At 53.8% G+C, this 22,482-nt stretch overlaps 1 protein-coding gene across 9 annotated transcripts in view; it reads right to left on the bottom strand.

The window, feature by feature from the left end:
• CDH22 (cadherin 22) overlaps positions 1–22,482 on the bottom strand; it is a 115,677-nt gene that overhangs the window by 7,890 nt on the left and 85,305 nt on the right. For 8 of the 9 annotated variants that reach the window (XM_073236529.1, XM_073236528.1, XM_073236527.1 and 5 more), the window contains 4 exons: positions 21,722–21,975; positions 13,985–14,121; positions 2,960–3,081; positions 2,725–2,842 (listed from right to left, as the gene is read on the bottom strand). In XM_073236529.1, the coding sequence (XP_073092630.1) occupies positions 2,725–2,842; positions 2,960–3,081; positions 13,985–14,121; positions 21,722–21,975 (631 nt within the window). The remainder of the gene's footprint in view (positions 1–2,724; positions 2,843–2,959; positions 3,082–13,984; positions 14,122–21,721; positions 21,976–22,482) is intronic. The other variant, XM_073236530.1, reaches the window with a different exon arrangement.

Raw genomic sequence — 22,482 nt, 5'->3', positions numbered from 1 at the left:
AAGAAACAAGACAGGCATGGTTACCTGCCCTCATGAGCCTACATTCCCGGCAGAGAGCTTCTAATCTAAAAGTACAAGAGTAGATGTGGAAGACCACTTAAGAAGCTACTGTGGGTTTTAGGTATGAGATGATAGTGTTAGTGGAGGCACAGAGAAGTAGGCAGATTTGAAAAATGAGGGGCTGGCTCTGGCTCAGCCTCACATTCCCAAGCAAGAACAGAAGACAGGAGAGATGCCATATGTTCTGAGAGCTCTGGTCCCTGCCACTCTTCCAGCCAACAGGAGGGAATCCCGGGCATCATCCCTGAACCCCCAGGGCCACCTTCTGGGCAGTGGCTGGCTTCAGTTGGGGAAAGCCACTGGCCACCCCAGACCCTTTCCCCACCCTCCTAGGCGGGATCTGCGCCCAGCTCTGCATCCATCCATCTGGCCTGACATACATCAGTGTCAATCCCTGGCTGCAAAAGCAATATTTATAAATCACATTTCCAAACCGGCTACAAATGTGTACAAAGAAACAGATGGGTTGGGGTAGCTGTTTGTCACCCAGGATATTTAAAATAGTGAGGAGGAGGAGGCTGGGCATGCCACGGGAAGGCGCTGGGGACTAGAGGGTACCTTCCATGGCTGCGCCGCCCTGGCTCCCAGAGCTCACACCAGGTGGTCACACTGGATGGGAGCTCTTGGGGGCTCCCAGTCAAGGAGAGGCAGTTGGGACAGAACTTCAGGCCCCCTGGGTTGGGAAGACTTGTGAACTTGGTGAGGTCAAGCCAGGGTTACTTGTATCTCCTGGGACTAGCTCACAAAACCATTGGAATAATGAGCAGGCAGAGCGGTACTGGTTGTTGAAATATCGAAATATTTCCAAAAAGGCTTAAATAGCCTTGACTCTGAGCCCCCCAAATCCTTCCCTGCTATCTCCTCTGCTTTCCCCCAAGGACTCTCCACTCTGACACAGTCAAGCCACTAAGGGGTTAAAGCCTGCCACAGCAGGGGCTCCCCAACTCTGTTCCAAGTTATTTATGGTCAGTGTCCTTTCTGATTGGTTATCTGACCTGCACCGATTGCTACATATTTTTTAAATGACTACTGAAAATATAGATGGGTCTGGCTTCAGAGGCCACTGAGGTCTCTCCGTTTGGAGGGAAGGAGTGTAAACGTCCTGTGGGTGGTCCCAGACCTTCTCCAGGGTCAGAAGGAACCAACATAATCTGGCCCCTAGTGCCTCTCTGACTATATCTCCTCCTAGTTGTGTCACTCACTCACTCCAGCCACACAGGTCTCCTATTCCTTAAACATCCCAAGACTGCTCCCACCCCAGGGCCTTTGCACTTGCTGTTTTGTCCACCTGGATCATTCTTTGTCCAATTACTTGCACGGCTCACTCCTGAATTTCCTTTAGATACTTACCCACTTTGATTCCTTCAGAGAGGACTTCCCAGATCACCTTATTTAAAATAGTTTCTATTCTTACTTTTTAAGAGTAAAATAGTTTCTACTCATATTTTTCCCTGCTTAACATACTTTCCTTAACACCAACTATGTGCCAGGCACTTCTCTAGGCACCAGGGTCTGGCACTGAATTAGACAAAGTCCAGACTCTAGTGGAGATTGCATTATTCCCCCTCCTCCTCCGCCAACCACTTACCATCCCCATCATATTATTTATTTGCTTAATTTCTGTCTCTCTTCACTAGAATGTGAACTCCATGAGGGTGGGGATTTTATCTTGTTTGCCCTGTATTTTCAGGCCTTCGAACAGTGCCTGACATAGACATATAGGCACTGTGTTTCAACAATTGTTCAAGAAATAATTGCTGAAAGAAGGGAATGCCACTTTCTAGGTCCTAAGAGTATATAACCTCGGTAGCCCTGATTTCACGTGGGCCACCTAGTGAGGAGCCAGGTGTTTTCAGTCCCATGTTACAGATGATGAGACTGAGGCTAAGGTGCAGACCTTGCTGAGGTTGCAGAGCGAGCCATCAGCTCAGCCTGGGTTGGGACCCGTGGCCCTCATTCCCAGTCCATTGGCCACACCCCTCCCCAGTCTGTTCCTCAAAGACTCAGATTTCACCTTCTTGGGGAACTCACTGGGGCATATGTCACAGTGGGGTGAGCTGGGACAGGGTGGGGCAGTTTGCCAGCCAAGGTCAAGGTGGCCAGCAGCTAAGGCGGGAAGCACACTGGATCTGAGGCAGGTGTGGTTGGATCACAGCTCACCACTGATGCCCTTTATGACCCTGGGGTGTCCCTTATACTTTTAGAGTTCAGGTTCATCATCTGAAAAATGGGGGTAGGGTAAGAACACCATTCCCAGGGTGTCTGTAAGGATGCAGAGAGAAATGCGAGTTGTCCAGAGCACTTTTTCAACTGAAGGTGGGAATGTGTGCATGTGGCTTCTTTCAATCTGCTTATAGACCAGGGGATCCTTCTACCCTAGACTCTGGCCCACCCACTCCTCACATATTTCCCCTCTGTATCTTTTCGACCTACCATTCTCTACCTTTGGGATGCCCCCTTTCCACTCTAGCAATCCCCCTTGCTCGTTCTTCCGGGTTTGACCAGCAGGCTGGGTAACAGCTCCACTGCACTTTCTGTGTGGTCTTGGACCCAGCACAGCCCTTGGGATGTCTTAGTCTTTCCATCTATAATATGAGAAGGGAGCAAGAGGCTAGACCCCTCCCTCAGGGCATCCTACAATCTGGTGGTTCAGAGGTAACTCACCTTGGATGTCAAGCAGAGAGAAATGAGGGTTGCTAGGAGCTTCAGGCACCAGGCGGAAATAGAAGCGGTGCCCCCCCTGAGGCTCATCTCTGTCCACCACACTGATGGTCTGGATGAGCTGAAGGGTGAGGAGGGGGCAGGAGCTGATGTGAGGCCAAGCCTACTCTGGGCCTGGCTAGAGGGTTCCCGGGCCAGTCCTGGCAGCAAACCCCAGTCCTCAGCCCCTCGGCTGTACCTGGCCTGGCTTGGCGTCCTCACACACGGCTGCCTCGTAGGGTGTGGCCAGCTCTGGGGGATTGTCATTCACATCCAGGATTCGGATCCGTAAGGACGCCCGGGAGAGCTGGGCATGATTGTCTGGAACAAGAGCGCAGGAGGAGGCTGAGAAGCATCGAGGGTGAGATCTAGACAACCTGCACCCGCTGCCAGGACTAGATTGGGCAGTGGGGTCACTCTGAGAGATGTGTGGGTTGATCAGTCTGGTAACAGGACCAGGACTGGGGGCATCTGGCATACGTGGGTCATTATCACCAAAACCAGCACCACTATCGCTGCTGTCACCATCACTCGCTTCACCATCACCATCACCATTACAATTACCACTACTACCGTTAGCGTTAACATTGCCACCTCTACCAACATCTATCAGTACCCCCACTGCCAGCCTCACCACTATCGCCGTCACCAATGCCATCACCGCCCCTCTGTTACCATCACCATTAGGTCATCACCATTAGAACTGTCGCTGCCACTACCTTATCCACTAGTACCGCCTTCGTCATCCTACCATCATCACAGGCATGGAGGCCATCATGATTACCACGCTTCTCGCCACCACCAGCCCCATCACCAACATGATCGATCACTACCTCCATTACAACCAGCAGGACCAGCCCGCCGTTTCTACCACTGCTCCCACCATAGCCGCCCCATCACCATCACCCCCCCACCCCCACTCCCACCTCCAGCCACACTCTCATCACCATTGCCGGCCCCATCCCATCGCCAGTGAGGGCACAGAAGGCACCCAGAGCATCCACATCCATTTCAGGTGCCCTTGAAGAAATCTTACAGGAGGTATAGTTTACACCCCCTATTGCTGAAGGGCAATGAAGACATGGGAGAGGTTAAAGAGTCAGCCAGCTGACAACTGGACTTCCAAACCTCTGCTCTTCAAGATCCAATCGTGAGGGCAAGACAAGCCGACTGGAGGGGATTATTTGCCAGGGTCCTCAGCCAAACTGTGAAGGCCCCATTCCTCCACCTGTGATGGCTTTGAGTTCAGGTTCCCCGGGCCCACAGCACTGTGGGTGCAGAGCGTGTTCTGAGACATTTGTTGAACAGGTGGATGAAGCCTGGAAGGACTTAGACTGGAAGAGGCTTGAATTCCAGGCATGACTCTGTCCTTGACCCAGTGTTTGATCTTGGGTAAGACCTTTCCCTCTCTAATATCAGTTTCCACACCTGGAAAATGAGCAGAGCACAGTGACTAAGAGTAAGGACACTGGGACCAAGTGGTTCCCATCCCAACTCTGCCACTTAGTAGCTGTGTGATCCATGCCAGGTCACGTGACCATCTTGTGCCTCAGTTTTTTCACCAGCAAAAAGGGGGCTACTAGTAATAAGAGGACAGATCGAGTTAATATCTGCAAAGCACTTAAAACCATACAACAGATAGCAAGTGCTTTTTAAATAAATAGACATCCTCAAAGGTCCTTCCAGCAATGACATCAAGTGACTGTAGGATGTTGGGATGCCTCATGCCAGCCTGTCCTCTCTGAGCAGTACCCTGACTGTTAGCCCCTTCACTCCCTAGACCTCTGAGTGCTCATTGGTGCCCCGTCCTCAAATATCTTAGTCATGAGTTTATTGACATGCTCTACCTGCCAGTGACCTCAAGGAATGGAGAGAACTACCTGCTTCCAAGCAGTGGCTTGATGGCTGGGTCTCTAGCCTGGCTGGCAGGGAGCTGATTTGGGGGCAGCCTGGAAGCTTCCAGGTGGCCAGGAACCCCATGAGTTTTTCAGGGAGTGAAGCTGGTAGGTGGCTGCCTCTTTATCTGAACTCAGGGGCCTACTGGATGCCAACTGCAACTGCTCGTGGGTTGATTAAAAGAAAAATGGAGTTGGGAGGCAGGTGTAGCCACCTCCTGGGGGGGTCGGGGAGGATGGGGGTGGGGAGAGTCTTTAATTAACTCAGACCCTGACTCTTCTCTGGAGCTCCCCTTAGCCAGGGGCACCTTATCTTCTCAGCTCACCCAGATCTGCTGCTTCAGTGATTAGAGGGGGCTTTTCCAGGGGTGAGAGATGGGAGTCGTGACTGGGAATGCCAGGCGAGCATTATTTTTAAGAGTGTGTTGTCAGAAAATTTAGACAGACGGTGGGTACTTTCGGGAGGAAGGAAGGGTGAAGCCCACTGCCAGGAACAGGCACCTCTCTCCCCACTGAGGCAGAGGGAGGGTAGGGGGTGGCCAGGGAAGGGTTCCCAGGAAGCGTAGTGGCAGGGGTGTAGTGTGGGGGGTGCTGCATGGACCGGAGGGACAGACAGGGTCCTGTGGGCCAAGGAAACAGAGACGTCAGAGCAGGATGAGTTCCTCAGCGGGCAGACACCCTGCTGGTAAGATCCCCCCACTTATTGTACCATTCCTTTGGGTTCTGCGGGGCCTTCCCTACCTGCTCTTAAAATTTCCAGCTTTATTGGGATATAATTCACATTTAAAACTGTCTGAGTTTAAGATGTACAATGTGATGATTTGACACACATATGTTGCAAAATGTTTACCCGGATAGGGGTAGTTGGCGCATCCTTCACCTCACATAATTACCATTTTGCCATTATCCTACCTCCTCTTCTAAAATGTCACAGTTTACCTCTTGGGACAGCCCTGAACCCTTTGGCATGAGCAAGGGTCTCAGGTCTAAGGGGTCAGGCAGCTCAATGGGCACACCTGAAGAGGTGTGTTCTACATCACATAAGTGCCACCTGCCCAGCTTAGCTCAGGAATCCCTGAATTGGGGGCTGGCCTGCAACCCCTCGAGCTTATGGGCCAGTCCGACATCAGCACCCAGTGCCTTGGACATTGCGGCAGCCTCCAGCCTGGCTGCATGTTAGAAATCACCCAGGAAGCCTCAAAGCGCTCTAGTGCCCAAGGCTTGGTCATTGATGTTTTTTAACAGCTCTAGGAATTTAATGTGTAGCAAGGGTTGCCAACCACTGCCCTGGGGTGACTGGCAGATGGGGGACATCTTACTTCTGATTGACTTTCCCCAAACTCCTCCTGATCATAGGATCACTTATAATAATTGATAATAATTCATAATTTTACCACTTTAGATGTTTCTGGTATAAAACAAGGAATCCATCAATTAATTAATCTTTGTGCAGGACTTTTCAATTTATAACAAGCTTTCTTCTCTGTGACCTTACTTGCACCGCAAAACAACCCATAAAGGAGGTCTTGTTAAGTCCATTTTGTAGATGAGAAAACTGAGGCCCAGAGAGCGGCAGGACTTTGCCCAAAGCCACAGGTGCATCGCTGGCAGAACTGGGCTGGGTCCTATGTCTCCCAACCCTAAGTCCAGCTCTTGGTCTAGATACAATGCCAGTGGGCTCTCCTGCTATCTGGATATTGTCCATCCAGTGGCAACTATTGCTCGGACCCAGGCCAGAGCTGACCTCACTCATGCCTGGTGGCAGGTGCCCTCTCCAAGGGCTGGGTTCCCCATGGGTCCCATCCTCCCTCTTGGCATCTCAGTTCAGCTGACTGACATGCAAATTAGTTTAATTATTTCTTCTTCTAAAATAAATTATATTTTGCAGTAGCTGCAATATGTTGTGTCAGGCAAAATTGCATTCAATATTTTTAAACTAATTGATGCAGCCTTGAGGAAAGCTGATTGACAGCCCAGAGCTGAGCAGACCTGATGCTTTAACTGATTCTTAAATTAAAATTAAACGTGCTTCGGCCTGGTATTTTCTCCCTGTGCTGGCTCACCATTAATCTGGGGAGGTGGCAGGTGGAGCCCTGGGGGGCCAAGGGGCCAAGGAGGCTAGGCAGTTCAGTGGGCACCTCAGGAAGAGACAGACCTGGGGCTGGGGGACTGCTGCTCAGTGTGGGCAGGCATCTTACCTTCTTTGGGCCTCAGAGTCCCTCATGTATAATGGACAGGGATTGGACTGAGCAATCTGGAGCTGACACTTCTGTTTTTTGCTGGCACCTGTGGATTGAGTGCCTCTTTTGTGCAAAGGACACACAACAGTAAACAAGACCAGTGCTGTCTCTCAGTCTAGTGGCAGGACGGACATTAAACTAGACTGCGTTAAGAGCTGAGAGATAAAGTTCAGGAGCTGTGAGAACAAACAGCAGGGGTCCCGCCCCGATGGGGTGGTGGGATGTTCTCACTGGAGTGCGTGGCTTTTATGCTGAGATCCAACTAGGAAGTAATCAGGTGAAGGGGATGGAAGGGACATGTGCAAAAGCCCTGAGGTAGGAGAGGAAGCTGTAGATAGTGGGACTCTGGATCCTTGCTAAGGAAGACCTCAGCCCCTGGCTGTTACTCACCTGCTTTCTGAACCAAACTGGGCTTGGAGGGCTGAGGGCCACTGGAAAGGGGGAAGGGACCTGGGCTGGTGAAGCTGTTAGGCACTTGTAGGAATGTGCTCCTTCCCAGGACACCAGGAGACATAGACTGAGCACCTGCTATAGGCCATGTCCATGCTGCCCTGCCCATCCCATTAGTGTCATGGGTGGGGTTAGTATTAATGACATTTTACTGATGAGGAAACCGGCTCAGAGCGGTGAAACTTGCCCAAGGTCTCACAGGGACTATTTGAAGGAGCTGGGCCTCAAACCTGGGTCCAGGACCAGTTGGTACTGTCTTTCTTGCTATCTTTAGCTGTCAGAGTCCTGCTTGCCTTCAAGGTCCCAAGGTGCCTCCTCCTGGAAGCTTCCCTTGACTGCCTCAGTCCTGGGCAATCCCAGTATAAACCCAAGTCCTACGTGCTCACCAGGCCCCTATGACTTTTCTGCCATCACCTCCCTGCCTGCCTTCAGCTCTGCCCCAAGTCCACTCCTTTCTCTCCTCCACATCTTTGCCCGATGTCTTCTCAGAGAGATCTTCCCTGATGACCTTATTTGTTAGTCCCGCACCATCCCACCAGCACCCCCTCTGTTTCCTTCTCTCCGTAGCACTTATCCAACATCCCTGTGTTTCTGCTTGCTCACCATCCATCTCCCCAACTAGAAAGTAAGCAGAATTTTTGTCGGCTCTGCTTACTACTGGATCCCCTGGGCCCATGTGCATGGCACATAGTAGGTGCTTAATAAAGACTGCCATGTGAATGGATTTCCTAATCTGTGGCTTCCCTGACTATGCTGGGATGTGGGAGAGGCGGCAGGGAGAGATGGAGACCTCCCTGGATGGCCTCATTCTGTGGGGGCTGCACCCCATCAGTATCTCTCCATCCAGGACGCAGTCTAGCTGTGTGACCCTCTTCCTGCCTCTCTCTCAGGACCAAGGTTTTCTCATCAGTAAAACAAATGGAGTGGGACTCTGAAGTTCTCGTGGCTGTCACAGAGCAAGAGAGAAGCCCAGAGAGAAAGAGAAGTGAGGTTGCTCCCTTGGGTGGGAGGCAGGGTGAGATGTAGGGACAGGGAAGGAAGGAGGTAGGTGGGAGGTAGGAGTAGAAAAGGAGGGAGGGAGGTGGAGGGCAGCTCAGAGGTACCTCCTTCCCACTAGCTGGCAGAGAAGAGCCTGGACCCTCTTCTCCACTGTCCCCCCAGCCTCCCCTTCCTGGGGGAATTAAATTGCATCCAAACCCCAGGCTCTGATTAGAGCTGGCCAGCTGGGCAGGAAGATTTATCATCCCAATTACCAGCAGGCACGACAGCGGGCGGGCAGGTGAGGGGGCTAGGCATGCAGCTGGGGGGCTCCAGGGGAGGAGTGTCAGGGCTGTCAGCAGTGGACTCCTTGCACTCCTGTCCCATCCCCACTCACCTCCAGTTGGGGCGAGAGGTTTGGGGGCCTTTCTCTGTCTCTCTTGGGACTTTGATTATCTGTTTGGCTTCCAAGTGGAGGCTGGAGGCTTTGACTTGTTGGAAGGATGTTTAGTCCCCCAGAGGGTGGGGAGGGCTTCCAGGTGAAGTAAGAAACCTGGAGTTGGGTGTGGAAGAGTTTCCTCCCCAGGGCTGAGCTGGGCCTGATGTTCTGGGCGGCCCTGTGGAGTTGCCGTGGACATCATGTCTTTGTTCCCGTTGTCATCTGCTAGGCACTTTGCTGGTGCAGAATCCCAGGGGTTACCTCATCTAAGAGGAACCCGGGCCTGATTTACACACCTCTGGGGACAGGGAGTTCACTGGTTTCTAAGGCAGCTCCTCCCATGCGGGGCTGCCTGAGGCCTCTTCCCCTAGCCTCATGGCGCTTCCTGCCTCCCGTTGAGCGGCCTGGCCCTGCCCCAGCAGCCCCAGCACACATCTAAGCCTGAGCAGCCTTCCATCTGTTCTCCTGCTACAGGCCAGCCCGCCCCCCTCCGCCTTTCCCCAAGAACCTGAGTGAACGCTGGGGACTGTACATTGGACCATGTCACTCTCCTCCTTGGAGACCTGCCTTGCTGCCCTGTCGCCTCCAAGAGAGGCTGGCTCCTCACAGTGCATTCAGGGCCCTTCCTGTAGAAGCCCAGTGGGCTTCTGCTCATTCACCTCACCCCACCTGCCCGAGCCATTCCCTGGCCCCAAACTCTGGCCACACCCAGGGTCTCATTCTCAGAGTGGGCAGTGGACTGCCAAACCTCCAGGCCTTTGTCTGAAAGGGTCTTTCTGCAGGGGTACCCAAACCCCTTTCCTCAGTCTTTAGACCCAACTCAGACGTCCCCTCCTCTGGGACGGACGTCTTCCCTGCTGCCTTCTTCCCCCTGGGTGACAAGTCCCTTCCTGCTCCTTGCCCACTGCCCCCTTACTTCCACCCTGTGTTGTCAAAGATTGTTGGTGTGTCTGTCCCATTTCCACGGGTGAGCTCCTGAGGCCAGTGGCCGGGCCTTGTTTACCCCAGATTCCAGCACCCAGCCCGGGCCAGGTGGGTGACAGGAGGCTCTCAGAAAACACTAGCTGAGGGGTGGCATGGCGGGGTCCCTGAGGAAACTGAGCACTTTCTATGCTCACACCACACTGCAGTCCTCGCTCCCATCCCTGCTGCTTCCCCCAGCCTCCTCAGAGCCCCCCTGTTGTCCACCTAAGGAGCACTAGACTGGAGTCAGCTTCCTGGATGGACTTGGGCAAGCTGCTTCCCTTCCTTGGGCTCAGTCTCCCCAACTGTGAACCAGGGTGGGGGCCCTGGAGTCCACCCTCTGACAGTTCCTCTCCCCTCAGATTCTTTCTCTTTCTCAGGCTATGAATAGTGCCTGCTTGGTGTCAGGAACCATGCTAGGTACTTCACATATACAATGCATGTACACAACAGGAGAAGCTTTATATAAAGCGTGCAGTGCGATGCCTGGCATATTGGAAGCTTCAAAATAGAAGCTGCTGTTATGCATAATTATTATCCTTAAAGCCGTCTAGTCTGGGACCATTTTACAGATGAGAAAACTAAGGCACCGAGAAGGGGACTGACCTGGTATGCCCGGTATGAATACTGCAGATACAGGCAAGACCCTTCCCTTATGGAAGGTACAATTTCCTGGGGAAGAGAGACTAAACACTCACATAAATGCATATATAAATCATAGCATGTGCTCTGGGGTACCAAGACAGAATCGGGGGGCTGTAAGACATACTTGGCCTTAGGTGACCCAGAAAGGGATGTTTCTCACTAATCTGATTAACTCCTTGCTGTCCCAGGCAGCTAGATAGTACCTGTCCAGACCACTTTAGGGCCTGGTGACCCGTAAGGAGGGGGCTGGATGCAGCCCCTGGGCACCCCCAACCCCAGGCTGGCTTTGCAATTCCCCTCACCCCCACCCCATCTCTTTGAAGACTGTCCCTTTACTACTGCCCTTTCTACCGAAGGATTCAGACACAAATTGTGCTTTAAATTCAATATCAGTCATTAATATTTCATGATTACAAAACGTTAAAGATAATGTCAGTGGAAGGAGCATCTGCATGGGCAGAATGGATGACTCAGAAGTTCGGGGAGAGGGGAGCCGGCATACTAAGTGGTTTGGGAGTCTTTGAGGTAATCTGGTATGACAGCCAGCAGCTCCTGGCTGAGTGCAGCATTCTCCGAGGCGCTCACAATGCTCCGCTGCTGTGTATAAATATTTCTCCTCTGATTCTTGTCACCTCATGTTTGTTACACCCAGAGCAGGAGGGTCTGCCATGACCCCGGGAGCATCCCACTTCTGAGGAAGCCAAATGGAAGCTGCAGCAGGAGGGTGGAGTGGGCAGACCCACTGGCATTGCCCTCGGGGCTCAGGTTGGCTGCTGGGGCGCAGGCCTGGTGCTGCATGGACTTGCTCTGTGACCGGGGGGCCATCAACGTCCCTCCCTGAGCCTCTATTTCCTCATTTGGGAAGTGAGGATAATAATTTAGTCCTTTTCTTACAGAGATGGCAAGAAGCTGGAGTGGGCGGATTATTTGTGACACTCCTGGCTTTGTGCCTGGCACCAAAGAAATATGACTTGAGGGGCATCTGGGTGAGAGCTGGGCTCTGGAGTCAGACAAGCAGGGGCTGGGAAGTTGGATAAATGACTTCACCTCTGAATCTCCGTTTCCTCATCCACACAGGGGGAATAAAGGCAGAATCAACACCTCTTAGGTGGGAAGGTTCAGTGAGCGCATCACTGTGAAGTGCCTGGCACGGAGTCCGTGCTTAATCAAGTGCACAAGGTCAAGATCAACAGATACCACTCACTGAGCATGTATTAAGGACTAGGCTAAGTTCTTGCCATGCACTATCCTACCTATTCCTCCCATCAGCACTGTTAAGAAGGAACCACTCATTTTCCCATTGATTAATGTCATGGGTGAGGGTTGGGCAGGGGTTGTAGGTTGTTGAGAAGGGTCTCTTGCCCACTGACTTGACTAGTCTTCCTTCAGAGACTCATCTCCTTCTGCATGGTTAGCTGCTGGAGGCTGATGGATGGGACGGGTGGGGCTCAGAGCAGAGAGTACCAGGAAAAGGGAACCCATGCAGCAGTGCTGTGGAGGGAACCAGCTGACTGGGTCCAAACCCCAGCTCTGCTGCTGCGTGTCCTTGGACCAGTCTCCTAGCCCTCTGAGTCTCAATTTTCCCCAGTAAAATGGGGGTTGATCTGTTCCTGATCACAGTTTAACAAACATATGTGCTAGAAAATGTCTACGCAAGAACATGTATTAGGTAAACACTGTAAATGTTTGTGGGGGAAAGTCTCCCCATAACATTCCTTCTCCTGTGAAGTGGCAGCATTAGAGACTTTGTACGCCATGCTAGCTGCTTTCTGAAAGAGAAAAGCACGGGGTAGAGGCACAATGCTTAACCCAGAAGGGGACTTGCTAGTGGTGGGATGTCAGGCAGTGGGACAGGCTAGTGGGGGAGAGGTGTTTGTGAGTTGGGAGGGGAGGCATCTCTGCCAGCCAGCCAGGCCAGTTCCCCCACCACCACAACCCCCGCTGCCCAGGGAGCAGGTTCAGGGAGGCCAGGAGGGGAGCTCTTTCCCCCCAGTCCAGCCACCACTTCCTCTCCAGCCACCTTTGTTATCTCCCTTTCATGCGGTGGAGGAGTGGATTCAAAGGCTTGGGAGCAGCAGGCACTGAGGTTTGAGCCAGCTTTGTATTTTCTTTTAAACTGAAGTTGAAAGAGACGAAGGGAACTTCAGCCTGGGGACTTCCTTGGCCGCCGAATGGGCTGGTGGGGCCTGCAAAGCGGGAGGGCGCCGGCAGGGGCAGGAGGAGGACGGCTGGCGGGAGAGCTGGCAGCGCCAGGAGGGACTTGGGGCTGAGGTGTGCAGAGGTGAGCTTAAATGTCACCTGCCGGAGGCTCAGAGACTCTGAGTCTTCCTGTGGTCGTACTGGCTTACTGGCAGCTCTCCTGGCCCCTGAGACCTTGAGAGCTGATGGGGCTGGGGAGGAGGGAGAAGGGGACGCGGGGAGTGGGGGAGGGCGCACTCTGCCAGCAGGTCCAAGCACTGTGGGAGCAGCATTGCTCTGGTTGTGGAGGAGGCCTGGGACGGCCCTCTCGCCTCTCCTGGCGCTCTGTGAATCCCTTGGCTCCTTGCCTCCAGGGCTTTACTTACCTGGACCCCATGTCTCAGGGCACCTCCTCTTTCCCAGCTCACACTCCTCCCCATCTGCACCAAACCACCTGTGTCTCTCCCTCTCTCTGTCCCAGAAACTCAGGCCAAGCACCTCGGAGTCATCCTTGACGCCTCTCCGCCTCCTGCCTCCATGCCGTCCTGCAGCGGGTCCTGCTGGATCTATCTTTAACCCATCTCCCGAAGCTGGCCCTTCTCACCCCTTCCGTGGCTGTACCTTGGGCCAGGCTACTGCCCTGTCTTCCTGGCACTATTGCATTTAGCCTCTAGGTGAGCCCCTGCTTTTCCCCTCCGCCCCCAGTGGATGCTCAGTGGAGCAGGCAGAGGTATCCTGTCAGGCAAGGTCCCTCCTTTCCTCACCCCGCACCCCCTGAGACTCCCACCTCATTGGAGTAAAAGTCCAAAGATCCCACACTGGCTAACCAGTCCGCCCCTCGCCAACCACACGGACCCCCTGCTGCTCCTCCCACAGGCCAGGCGAACTACCGTCTCAGGCCCTCTGCCCTGGCTGCCCCTCTGCTTGGAACATTCTTCCCACGGCATGGGCATGCCTCCCTCACTTTGGTGAGACCTCTGGCGAAATGTCTCCTTCTCAGAATGGCCTTCCCCTGAGAGAAACAAAGCCCTCTTCCTCCCAGTCCCCTCCCCCTGCTTTCTTCTTTCCCTGTTGGTCTTTAGCAGGTAACATCACCTGACATATTATGCACACCCTTTCTCTCGGTTTGTCCACAGTCTAGCTCTCCCCTTTACTGTCTTGTTCAGGTGCTATCCCCAGCCTGTAAAATAGGGCTTGGTATGCAGTGGGTGCTCAATAAATGTTGAGAAAAGAAAGCCAGCCTCAAGACAGCCCTGCATTTGGTTTAGGATCCTTACTCGATTTCTGTTCCTGCCCATTAGCTTTTGCCTCCTCCACCCCGCCTTTTTTGCCCACCTTCTCAAGCTTTGCCCCGCGGTCCCAACCCCCAGGGCTGGGCCAGAGTGCCCAGCCTTTGCCCATGCCTCCCAGCCCAGATTTGCCTGTGCCCGGCTCACCCGCCTCCATGGCCAGCACTGTGATGTTGTGCCAGCCAGCTGTCTCGCGGTCCAGCCCCTTGCCTGTCACGATGGCGCCCGTGTCTGCATTGATATCAAAGATCTGGTCCAAATCCGAGTCGCGGTCAATGGCGTACCTGAGGGAGGCAGGGCGGGGCTGATCAACGGTGCCCTGGTGCCAGGTGGAGTCCGTGCCCTTGTCCCTCCACCACACCCCAAGAGGGACCACCTGCCTGGGAAACACAAAGAGCAGAGAAACCTTTCCAACAGAGAAGGAGTGGAAAGGGGTCTGGGTTTGCATCTCAACTGTGCTGGCCAACTGCTGTGTGACCACCAGAGATTCTCAACCTTTCTGAGCATCAGTTTCCTCTGCTGAGTAATGGGGCTGGTAGTTTGCACCCCATAGTTGTCCTGAGGGCTGGAGGTAGGCAGTCCCTGGAGCAGAGTTAGCACTCACTGGACATTTGATTCTTATCTTCCCATAAGAGGTGACCCCAGAACTAGGCTTGAGAAGGGGATAAGGCTGGCATTCCAGGCAGGTGGAACAGAAGGTACAAGGCAGGGCAGCTAAGACTTATTCAGGGAACGGCAAATGGTGCAAAGTTTTTAGAGCTGGGAAGTGGGGAGAGTTAGGTGCCAGAAGACACAGGGTGCAAAATTCAGGGGTTTGATGTGAACCAGGGAGCTAAGGGGAATTTTGAGCAGGAGATGGGGTGAGAGCTCTGGCCTTCTGAGGCTCCCCAGACCAGGGACACGTGCTGAGTGAATGTGGTGGAGAAAGGGTCTGGGGGGATGGCAGCCAGTCCCTCCCTGCCTGCGCAGCACGCGCAAGCTAATCTGTGGCTTTTCAGTTGCCGCGTGAAAAAGCCCTTTGTTCCGCCTTCTTCCCGGGCCTTTGTGCAGCGGCTCCAGGCCTGAAAGGCCCGTGTCCAACACATGTCTCGGGCGCCGGCCCAGAGAGGCCCCGCCAGCTCCAGCCGCCGCTTCCCCGCGCTGATAATGCGGGCGGGGCCACCGCTGGGCTGCGCGGCCCACAAAGGCCTGGAAGGCTCAGCAAGGGCTCATTGTGTGGAGGGGACAAAGCAGCTCGGTGGGGCGGGCTCAGCCCTAGCCACCCAGCCCCTCCCACAGACAGGAGGCAATAGGCCCTCCCCCACTTCCCAGGGTCGGAAACTGAGGAAGCCCAGGAGGTCAGGACACTGGAAACACCCCTGCTGGGGGTCCAAAGTCCGGCAAAGACCCTTCAGGGGGGCCTGCTCTGAATTACCTGAACTCCCCGCCTCAGATCTGTCATCTGTTGAATGGGGACAGTGACACCCAGTGGGACTGCCCAGGTCTGAGATCAGTCAGAGCTGGGTGTGAATCCTATGTTTATTCTGCCTGTGATCTGGACAAGGGGACTGGACCTCCCTAGCCTGTCTGCTTATCTGGAAAAGGAGATGATTTATACTCACCTCACACTGGCATGGGTTAGAGGAAGTAATTCATGGAACTGGGCATAGGTGACAGCACTTATTTTTTCATATTTACAACTGTAGTGGAGACGAAGGTTGTGGCAAACTGCTGGGGCTGAGTATATAGGAGTGTGGGCACTACAGCCAGTCTGAGTCCCAATTTAATGCTCCTTCCCAACCCTAAGCCGCTAAGCCCACATCCTCCTTGCCCCTGACCAGCCTGGGTCCTCCTGACCTAGTGAAAGCGTCTGGGCAGGTTCAGACCCAAAATGGTAATTCCTTCCGCGAGTATAACCCTTAAGAGTTTGCAGCTTGCCCTTCCTCTAACCGTCCCTCCATTCATTCCTTTATGCCTAGACACTGGGGGTCTTCTCGTGCTGCTCTGTGCTAGGCCCTGGGGATAACAGGGAAACAGGACAGATGAGGTCCCTGCCTGGCATCTGTGAGTTGTGATCTCCTATTTGGCAGATGAAGACACTGAGGCTTAGAGAGGAATCCTGTCAAGCTTAGGATTGCCAAGTATGGTGGTGCAGACTGTGTGCTGCTTAAAGGTACCAGGCTGAAGGGGCGCACAGGGCGGATGTCCAGGTGGTGTTCTGCTTGCCAAGCGTGTGTCCTAGCCCAAGTATCTTCTCAGAGGGGACTTTTTCTTACTTTTGCAAAGGTGCCAGATGGGCTGGCAATGCCCCTGCCCGAGGCTGCACAGGGACTGTTCACAGAATTGGACTCTGTATCCAAATTTGGGACTTTACACCCAGAGTTCTTTCCAGCTCACTGAATCATCCAAAGCCTTCTGTGCCCTTTGCCCCTAACCTGGCCTGTCAGATGTTTGGGTCCAGAGGAGACAGAACCAGACTCTGAGAGTTTGCTCAGCTCCAAGGAGCCGTGGAGAGACCTCTTCCTGATTTTACCAGTGGGTGAAGAGCCCAGGAGAGGGCCAGGGCTGTGTGCAGGGCACAGCCAGGGGCCGTGGTCGCCTGGGTGGGGATGGGCACGAGGCAGGGCTGGTGGGAGGCTGCCCACGGCCATCTTCCTGCTTGTCCTCCCTCTCTGCTCAGCCCTCTCTTCTCTCTTCTCCCTCCTTTCTCTCCTCCTCCCAGTTTTTCTCCTTTGTTTCCTCCTGGAAGGGAAGGGAGGGCTGGAACCTAAGTGGAGGCAGCTGTTCCCAAGGCCATGGGGTGGGGGTCATGGGGGCCTGCGTGAACCAGCGGAAGACTCAGGGCTCAGGTCAGTGGGGCTGGCTGAGCACAGGTGGGTTTGTTCCAGCTCAGGGAGGCTGCAAGCAGGTGGGAAGGACAGGCAGGGAGCATGGCATGTGGCAAGGAGCGTGGCCTGGCGAGCATGGTTTATGTGTAGGAGCATGAGTTGTGTGTCTGGTTTGTTGTGGGAGGAAAGTGTGTTTGTGTGTGTGTGTGTGTGTGAGCTACTGCACTGCTGTGGGATGAGCAAGGCTTAAGAGGCAGTTGCTCTGCCCTGGGTCTGGGTCCAGGTCCGTGGTGATCCCACACAAGTCACTTGTCACTTCTATCTTTGTGCCTAGCCTTAAACAAAATGGAGGTGATAATCCCCCTTTCCAGCTGGGGGTAAGCTGCCTAGCTGAGCTCCAGGAAAGTTACGCCATGGGTGAGAATTTTTATTCTAATTATTACTCAGCAATGTCTGGCAAGGGGTACATAGAAGTCCTTCCAACCCATGTGCTCTGTGTACCTGGGGGTGGGAGGTACTATTTATGGGTGTCACAGTACTGCCAATGGTCTGAGAAGGACAGGAGGCTGCTGTGGGTCTAGAAGGTTCTGCTCAAAGCTCACCATCCTGCTTCTCACTGAGTCATCCAGGACCTGGAGGGCAGGAAGGGTAGAAGAGTACAGTGAGAGAATGGGTATGTGTCAGCAAGTGTGTGTGGAGTGTGTGCGTGCATGCATGCAAGGGAGGCCCAGGAATGGTGGTCAGGAGTGCAGATCTGGGGCCCCAAAACTGAGTGGTTGGAGTGGGTGCAGTGATTTTCCCACAATTTTACAATTGAGCTGAGATTCAAAGCCAGGTGTTCTCTGATTCCAAAGCCTACGTAACTTTCTGCTGTACCTCACTGTGTAGTGCTAAGAGGAAATGAAGTGTTCACTCCCTCTGTCCCAGTATGGGCTTTCCTGTTTTTGATGTCCAAAGGAGCCTCACAAGGGGCTGGGGCTGGAAGGACTATGGCTGGGCTGATTAGCAGTCAGTCCCTCCGCAAGGCTGCCTAATCCAGAGACAGGCCCATCTAAGCACACTCCTTCCTCCCTGTGAGGCTTTCAAGGCTTCCCACTGCCTGAGGATGAAGACCCACTCCTTCACCTGGCATTCAAGGTCCTTCAGAGCCTGTCTCAAGGGCCCTTTTGTCCTCATATCCCAGCCCCCTGATGTGAGCTCAGCCAGCTGATGTCCCTGCTCCTGAGCTTTAACCCCCTGGCTCCACAGTTCTGTGCCTGTCATCTGGGCCTCACCATCACTACAATCTGGAACACATTCTCCCCATTCCAACCTCACCCTCTTTACCTTTGCTGGGGGGCTCTCTGGAGGAAGCCTATGCACATACCCTTACTTGATGCACAGAGTACTTTCCCCGCCTTGGAGCCCCCCAAGTCCCTGCCTCTGCCTGAGCCCACTCAGATTTAGATATGTCACTAGATACATTTACATGGAGGCCCAGCCTTCTGGTCTGCCCATGTCTGACTCATCTTTGCTCCTTAGGCACAGAAGAGGGTGCCCAACCACAAAGAGGGTAAGGAAGAGGCAGGAGTGAAATGGCAGGGGGCTGGACTCAAGGAGCCAGCAATAATGGATTACATCATTCCTTCCCCTTTCAAGCTGAGTGACGTTGGTGAGTCACTTCTCTGTGACCCTCAGTTTCTTCATCTGTAAAATGTATATAACACTTCTTGAGTGACAGACTCAACAGTATGAGTCACCTTCCACTCCCTCCAGTGCAGGGACTCAAAAATATCACTATATATCTGCATTCCTCTATTTCCCAGGTGCCTACTGTGCTAGGCAAAACCTCCCATGACACCACTTCATTTCTTCATTTCCAGGAACACACTGAGCTTGTTTCTGCCCCAGGACCTTTGCACTTGCTGTTCCCTCTATCTGGAATGCTGTTCCCTACTTCTTTGCATGGTTGGCTCTCTCCCTATTTATATGATCTCATTTGTCAACTCTTGACCACTCAATCAAAAGCAGCCCCTGGTCACCCCAATCCTCAATCCTCCTTATCCTATTACCCTGTTAATTTTCTTCATAGCTTTTGTCAGCAATGATCCCATGTTAACTATCTGTTGACTGTCTCCCCAAAGGAGAAGGCAAACTCCATGTAGGCAGAAACAGGTCTTATCACCACTGTTTTCCCTTTGCCTGGACCAGTGTAGACATGACTCAGTGTGTAGGTGTTGACTGGGTCCATGGCCCTTACAGTTCCAGAGGTGGGCTCTAAGCCAGACTCTGTGTAGTACACGTGGCCTGTGAGGACCCCTTCTCTGTCCCCCACAGCCCCTCATAGGTCTTCCATTCTCATGTTGTCTCCTATGGACTGGGCATGCTTCCCCGGCTCTGTGCTTGACCGAGTCACCTGGCTCAGGGCTGGGCACAGAGGGGGAGTGGGTAAATGTCTGTGTTGTAAAACTGGGCCTGTGGCAAACTCTTAAGTACCTCCACATCTGAGGAGCCCCAGGGAAGCGGCCAGCAAAGAGAGATGAAGGAAGGTGAGAAGCCGGTTTCAAAGTTGGCCCTTTCAGTGCAGATAAAAGCAGGAGGAAAGGGAAACCAAAGGAGGGCGGAGGGAGAAGGCTGTGGAGAGCGATGCCAGAGAGCAAAGGAGCAGGCGGACGGGAGCACCGCCCTGAGCGGCAAGGACTCAGCCCCCTACTCCTGGTTCTCAACTCCTGGAGAGCCTGGGGACACCTCCTCCCCTTTCTGGGACTAAGTTTCCTGGCAAACCTGGGTGATAATGCCCTCTGGAAGAGGTCTGGGGCTGAGCCAGAGTCTGAGGGGGGATGTTTAAAGGCTGCACGACAGCCAGGGTGGAAGGGCTCTGGAGGCGTCAGAGGCAGTGGCAGTGAGGGTGCAGGCAGCCCAGGCATTCTGGACCTCTCGATGGGATCTAAGCTCCTCAGCCCTCCCTCCAAGCCCATCAGACTTCATTTTTGCTGCCTCATCTCCCTGAGTCCACTCTAGCCATGACAGCGTGCTCTTCCAGGTGCATCTACCACTCCTCTGCCTCTACCTGTCTGCACAAATTGTTCCTCTGCCTAGAATGCCCTTCCCCTCATATTTATACCTGACCAGATCCAGGTATCCAGCTCAGTTCCATTCTTGCCTCATCTAGGAAGTCTTTTCAGGCCCCTGAGGGGTTTCTCAGTCTGGAAGCCCCTGTGCAGTTAAGCAGGATGGCATCTTGTGTCCTCACCTAAGGCTGCCACTAAGGTTGCACAGGCTGTGCACTGTACAACTCTGAGAGCCATTCACACACATGATGATGGAAATGTTACCCATCTGAAACTGTGTAATGCAAAGGTCCTCAAATTAACTTCCCTTCCCCGCTCTCCAGTGCTCAGTGCAGAGTAAGGCACATGCTTGGCTCAGGAGCCCCTCATTGCCTATGTACAGAGGTTTTAGGGAGGAGGTGGGGAGCTCCAGATTCCCTTTCCCATTCATCTACTGATGGATTAGATGTCATTCCCCCACCGCCCTGCCCTCCTCTGGATCAGTTTCTGCTACAACCTCTCTTCCCTTCTCTTCTATCCGACCTCCTTCCACCCTGAGCCACAGTCAGGGATCCCCCAACCCCTGCAGCCCCCAAACCCTTCCAGGGACAACGCCAGTGCTGCAGCATCCCCTGCCCCTGCCCACCTGCCCCCTCCCTGCATCTGCTCCTATTCCTCTCCAAGTCTCCTCTCTGTTTCTACGTCACCGGGTAGGCCCCTTGGTCTCTCTGTTTTTCTTGTCCTCTTTCCACTGGCTCTTCTCCCTGCAATCTCTTCCTCTCATTGTTGGTCTCTGCATCTCTGCGAGTCTCACTCGTTTCTCAGCCTTTCTCTGTTTTTACATTTCATTAATTCACCAGGCAGTCAGTAAGTGTCCACCTAGCGCTGGGCATCAGGTGAGGCCCTGAGGGCACAGGGGTTACACAGAGACGTCAATCCCTACTTTCATGGCACTTATCTTTCAGTGGGAGAGACAAAGTAATCACAAGAGCAGTAGCCTGTTAATAATAAGGCTACCGAGAACCAAGTACAGTGAGGGAAGGGGCTATGAAGGACTGGGGCTGGGGGTTGGGGTGAGGTTGGAATTTTAGAAAGAGTGGTCAGGGAGGGCCTCACTGCAAGGATGACTCTTGAGCAAAGACCTGGAAGAAGCAAGAGGACCAGCCAGGGGGATATTAAGGGAAGAACATTCTGGGCAGAGGGATCAGCAGTTGCAAAGGCCCTGAGGCAGCGATGAGCTTGGTGCATTAGTGGAGCTCTGAGGAAGCCATCATGGCAGAGCAAAGCGAAGCAGGGAAGGGAGGGTAGTGGGAGAGAAGATGGGGGTTACAGTGAGGCCAGATCACGTGGTCTGGGGGTCATCATGGGAGCTTGGTTTTTATTCTCAAAGATGTATATGGAGAGCTTCGAGCAGAGGCGGCCATGCTCTGATCTAAATGGGCAGGAGGAGTCTTGCTCCTACGCTGATTCTAGGTTAAAGAGGGGTGGGGACAGAGGAGGCAAAGCAAAACCCAGGCAAGGGAAAATGGTGGCCTGGACAGGGGGTGGCAGTGGGGGTGGTGAGGTGCTGGATGTGTTTTTTAGAGTGGAGATGACAGGACTGGCTCTGGATTGGAGGGAGGCATGAGAGAGACAGCAGTCCAGACTATCTCCACGTCTTTGACCTGAACAACCAGAAGGATGGAGTGCGCTTTTTGTTTGTTTTTGGTTTTGGTCGAGAGACTGGAGGTCAGTTCTGTCTGTGGGGTGTCTAGTGGGGATCCAAGGGGAGCTGTGACAGGGAGAGGTGGGCAAGAGGGTGGGATGGGGTCACAGGTATACGGACGGCCTGGCTGAGAGCACCCAAGGCATGAGTGGGGACCCAGGCCGAGCCCCATTCACGCTTCTGTGTCTGTTACACCTGGTTCTCCCTCCTTCTTGTATCTGTTTCCTTTATCTCAGAGCCCCATCTTATGTACACCTCCTCCGCCCCCATCTCCCCACAGTGTTGTCCACGGGCGCTGGCGGGATAGCAGGCAGCAGGCGTCGGCCCCGGGAGGGGGTCTCACCGGACGGGCCGGTTGGCGGCGTCGGGGTCCCGCGCCGTCACCACGCCGACCAGGGAGCCCACCTGCGCGTCCTCCTGCACCTCCAGGAGGCCGGAGGGCGGCTGGAACTCGGGGGGCTCGTCCACGTCGGTCACGGTCACGCGCACGATCGCCTGGTCGCGGAAAGTGCCCAGGTCAGCGAAGCGGGGGTCCACGAACTTGTTGAGGGCCTCCAGGACCACAGTGTGCACGGGCTGGGACTCAAAGTCCAGGTGCTGAGGGGAGGGAGCAGAGGGCCAGTGAGTGGGCTGGGGTCTGCTCAGGCCGTGACAGATGAAGTCAGGGAGGTAGGCCCAGAGAGGGTGGCCCTGGCCCAGGGCACATACTGACTCAGCGGAGGCAGGGGCTATACCAGGCAAGGGCTGGTAGAGACCCAGAACAACGCTTTCCAGGGGCCGGCGGAGAAAGTGAGGATCTGCGGGGGACAGTCCTGCCGAGGGACACAGGGCCCATTAGGCTAACCAATACTGACCCCGGGACTTCCAGCCTCCCAGCACAACATTTACAAAGCACTTACAACCTGCTAGTGCGGTTAAGATACTAACTCATCTAATTTTATAACATTCCCAAGAGGCTTGTATTATGGTCTCATTTTACACATGAGGAAATTGAGGCCAGAAGGTTCTATAAGCCCGCCAAGGTCACTTAGCAGTTAGTCACTGGCAGAGGCAGGATTCAAACCCAAGCAGTACGGCTCCCCATTTTGGGTCTGCTGCTGAGAG

This window comes from Manis javanica, chromosome 5, assembly GCF_040802235.1.
Source record: "Manis javanica isolate MJ-LG chromosome 5, MJ_LKY, whole genome shotgun sequence".
Taxonomy (NCBI): Eukaryota; Metazoa; Chordata; class Mammalia; order Pholidota; family Manidae; genus Manis; species Manis javanica.
Note: the sequence above shows the minus strand (reverse complement) of the source record. Positions and strands in the feature narration are given on the sequence as shown.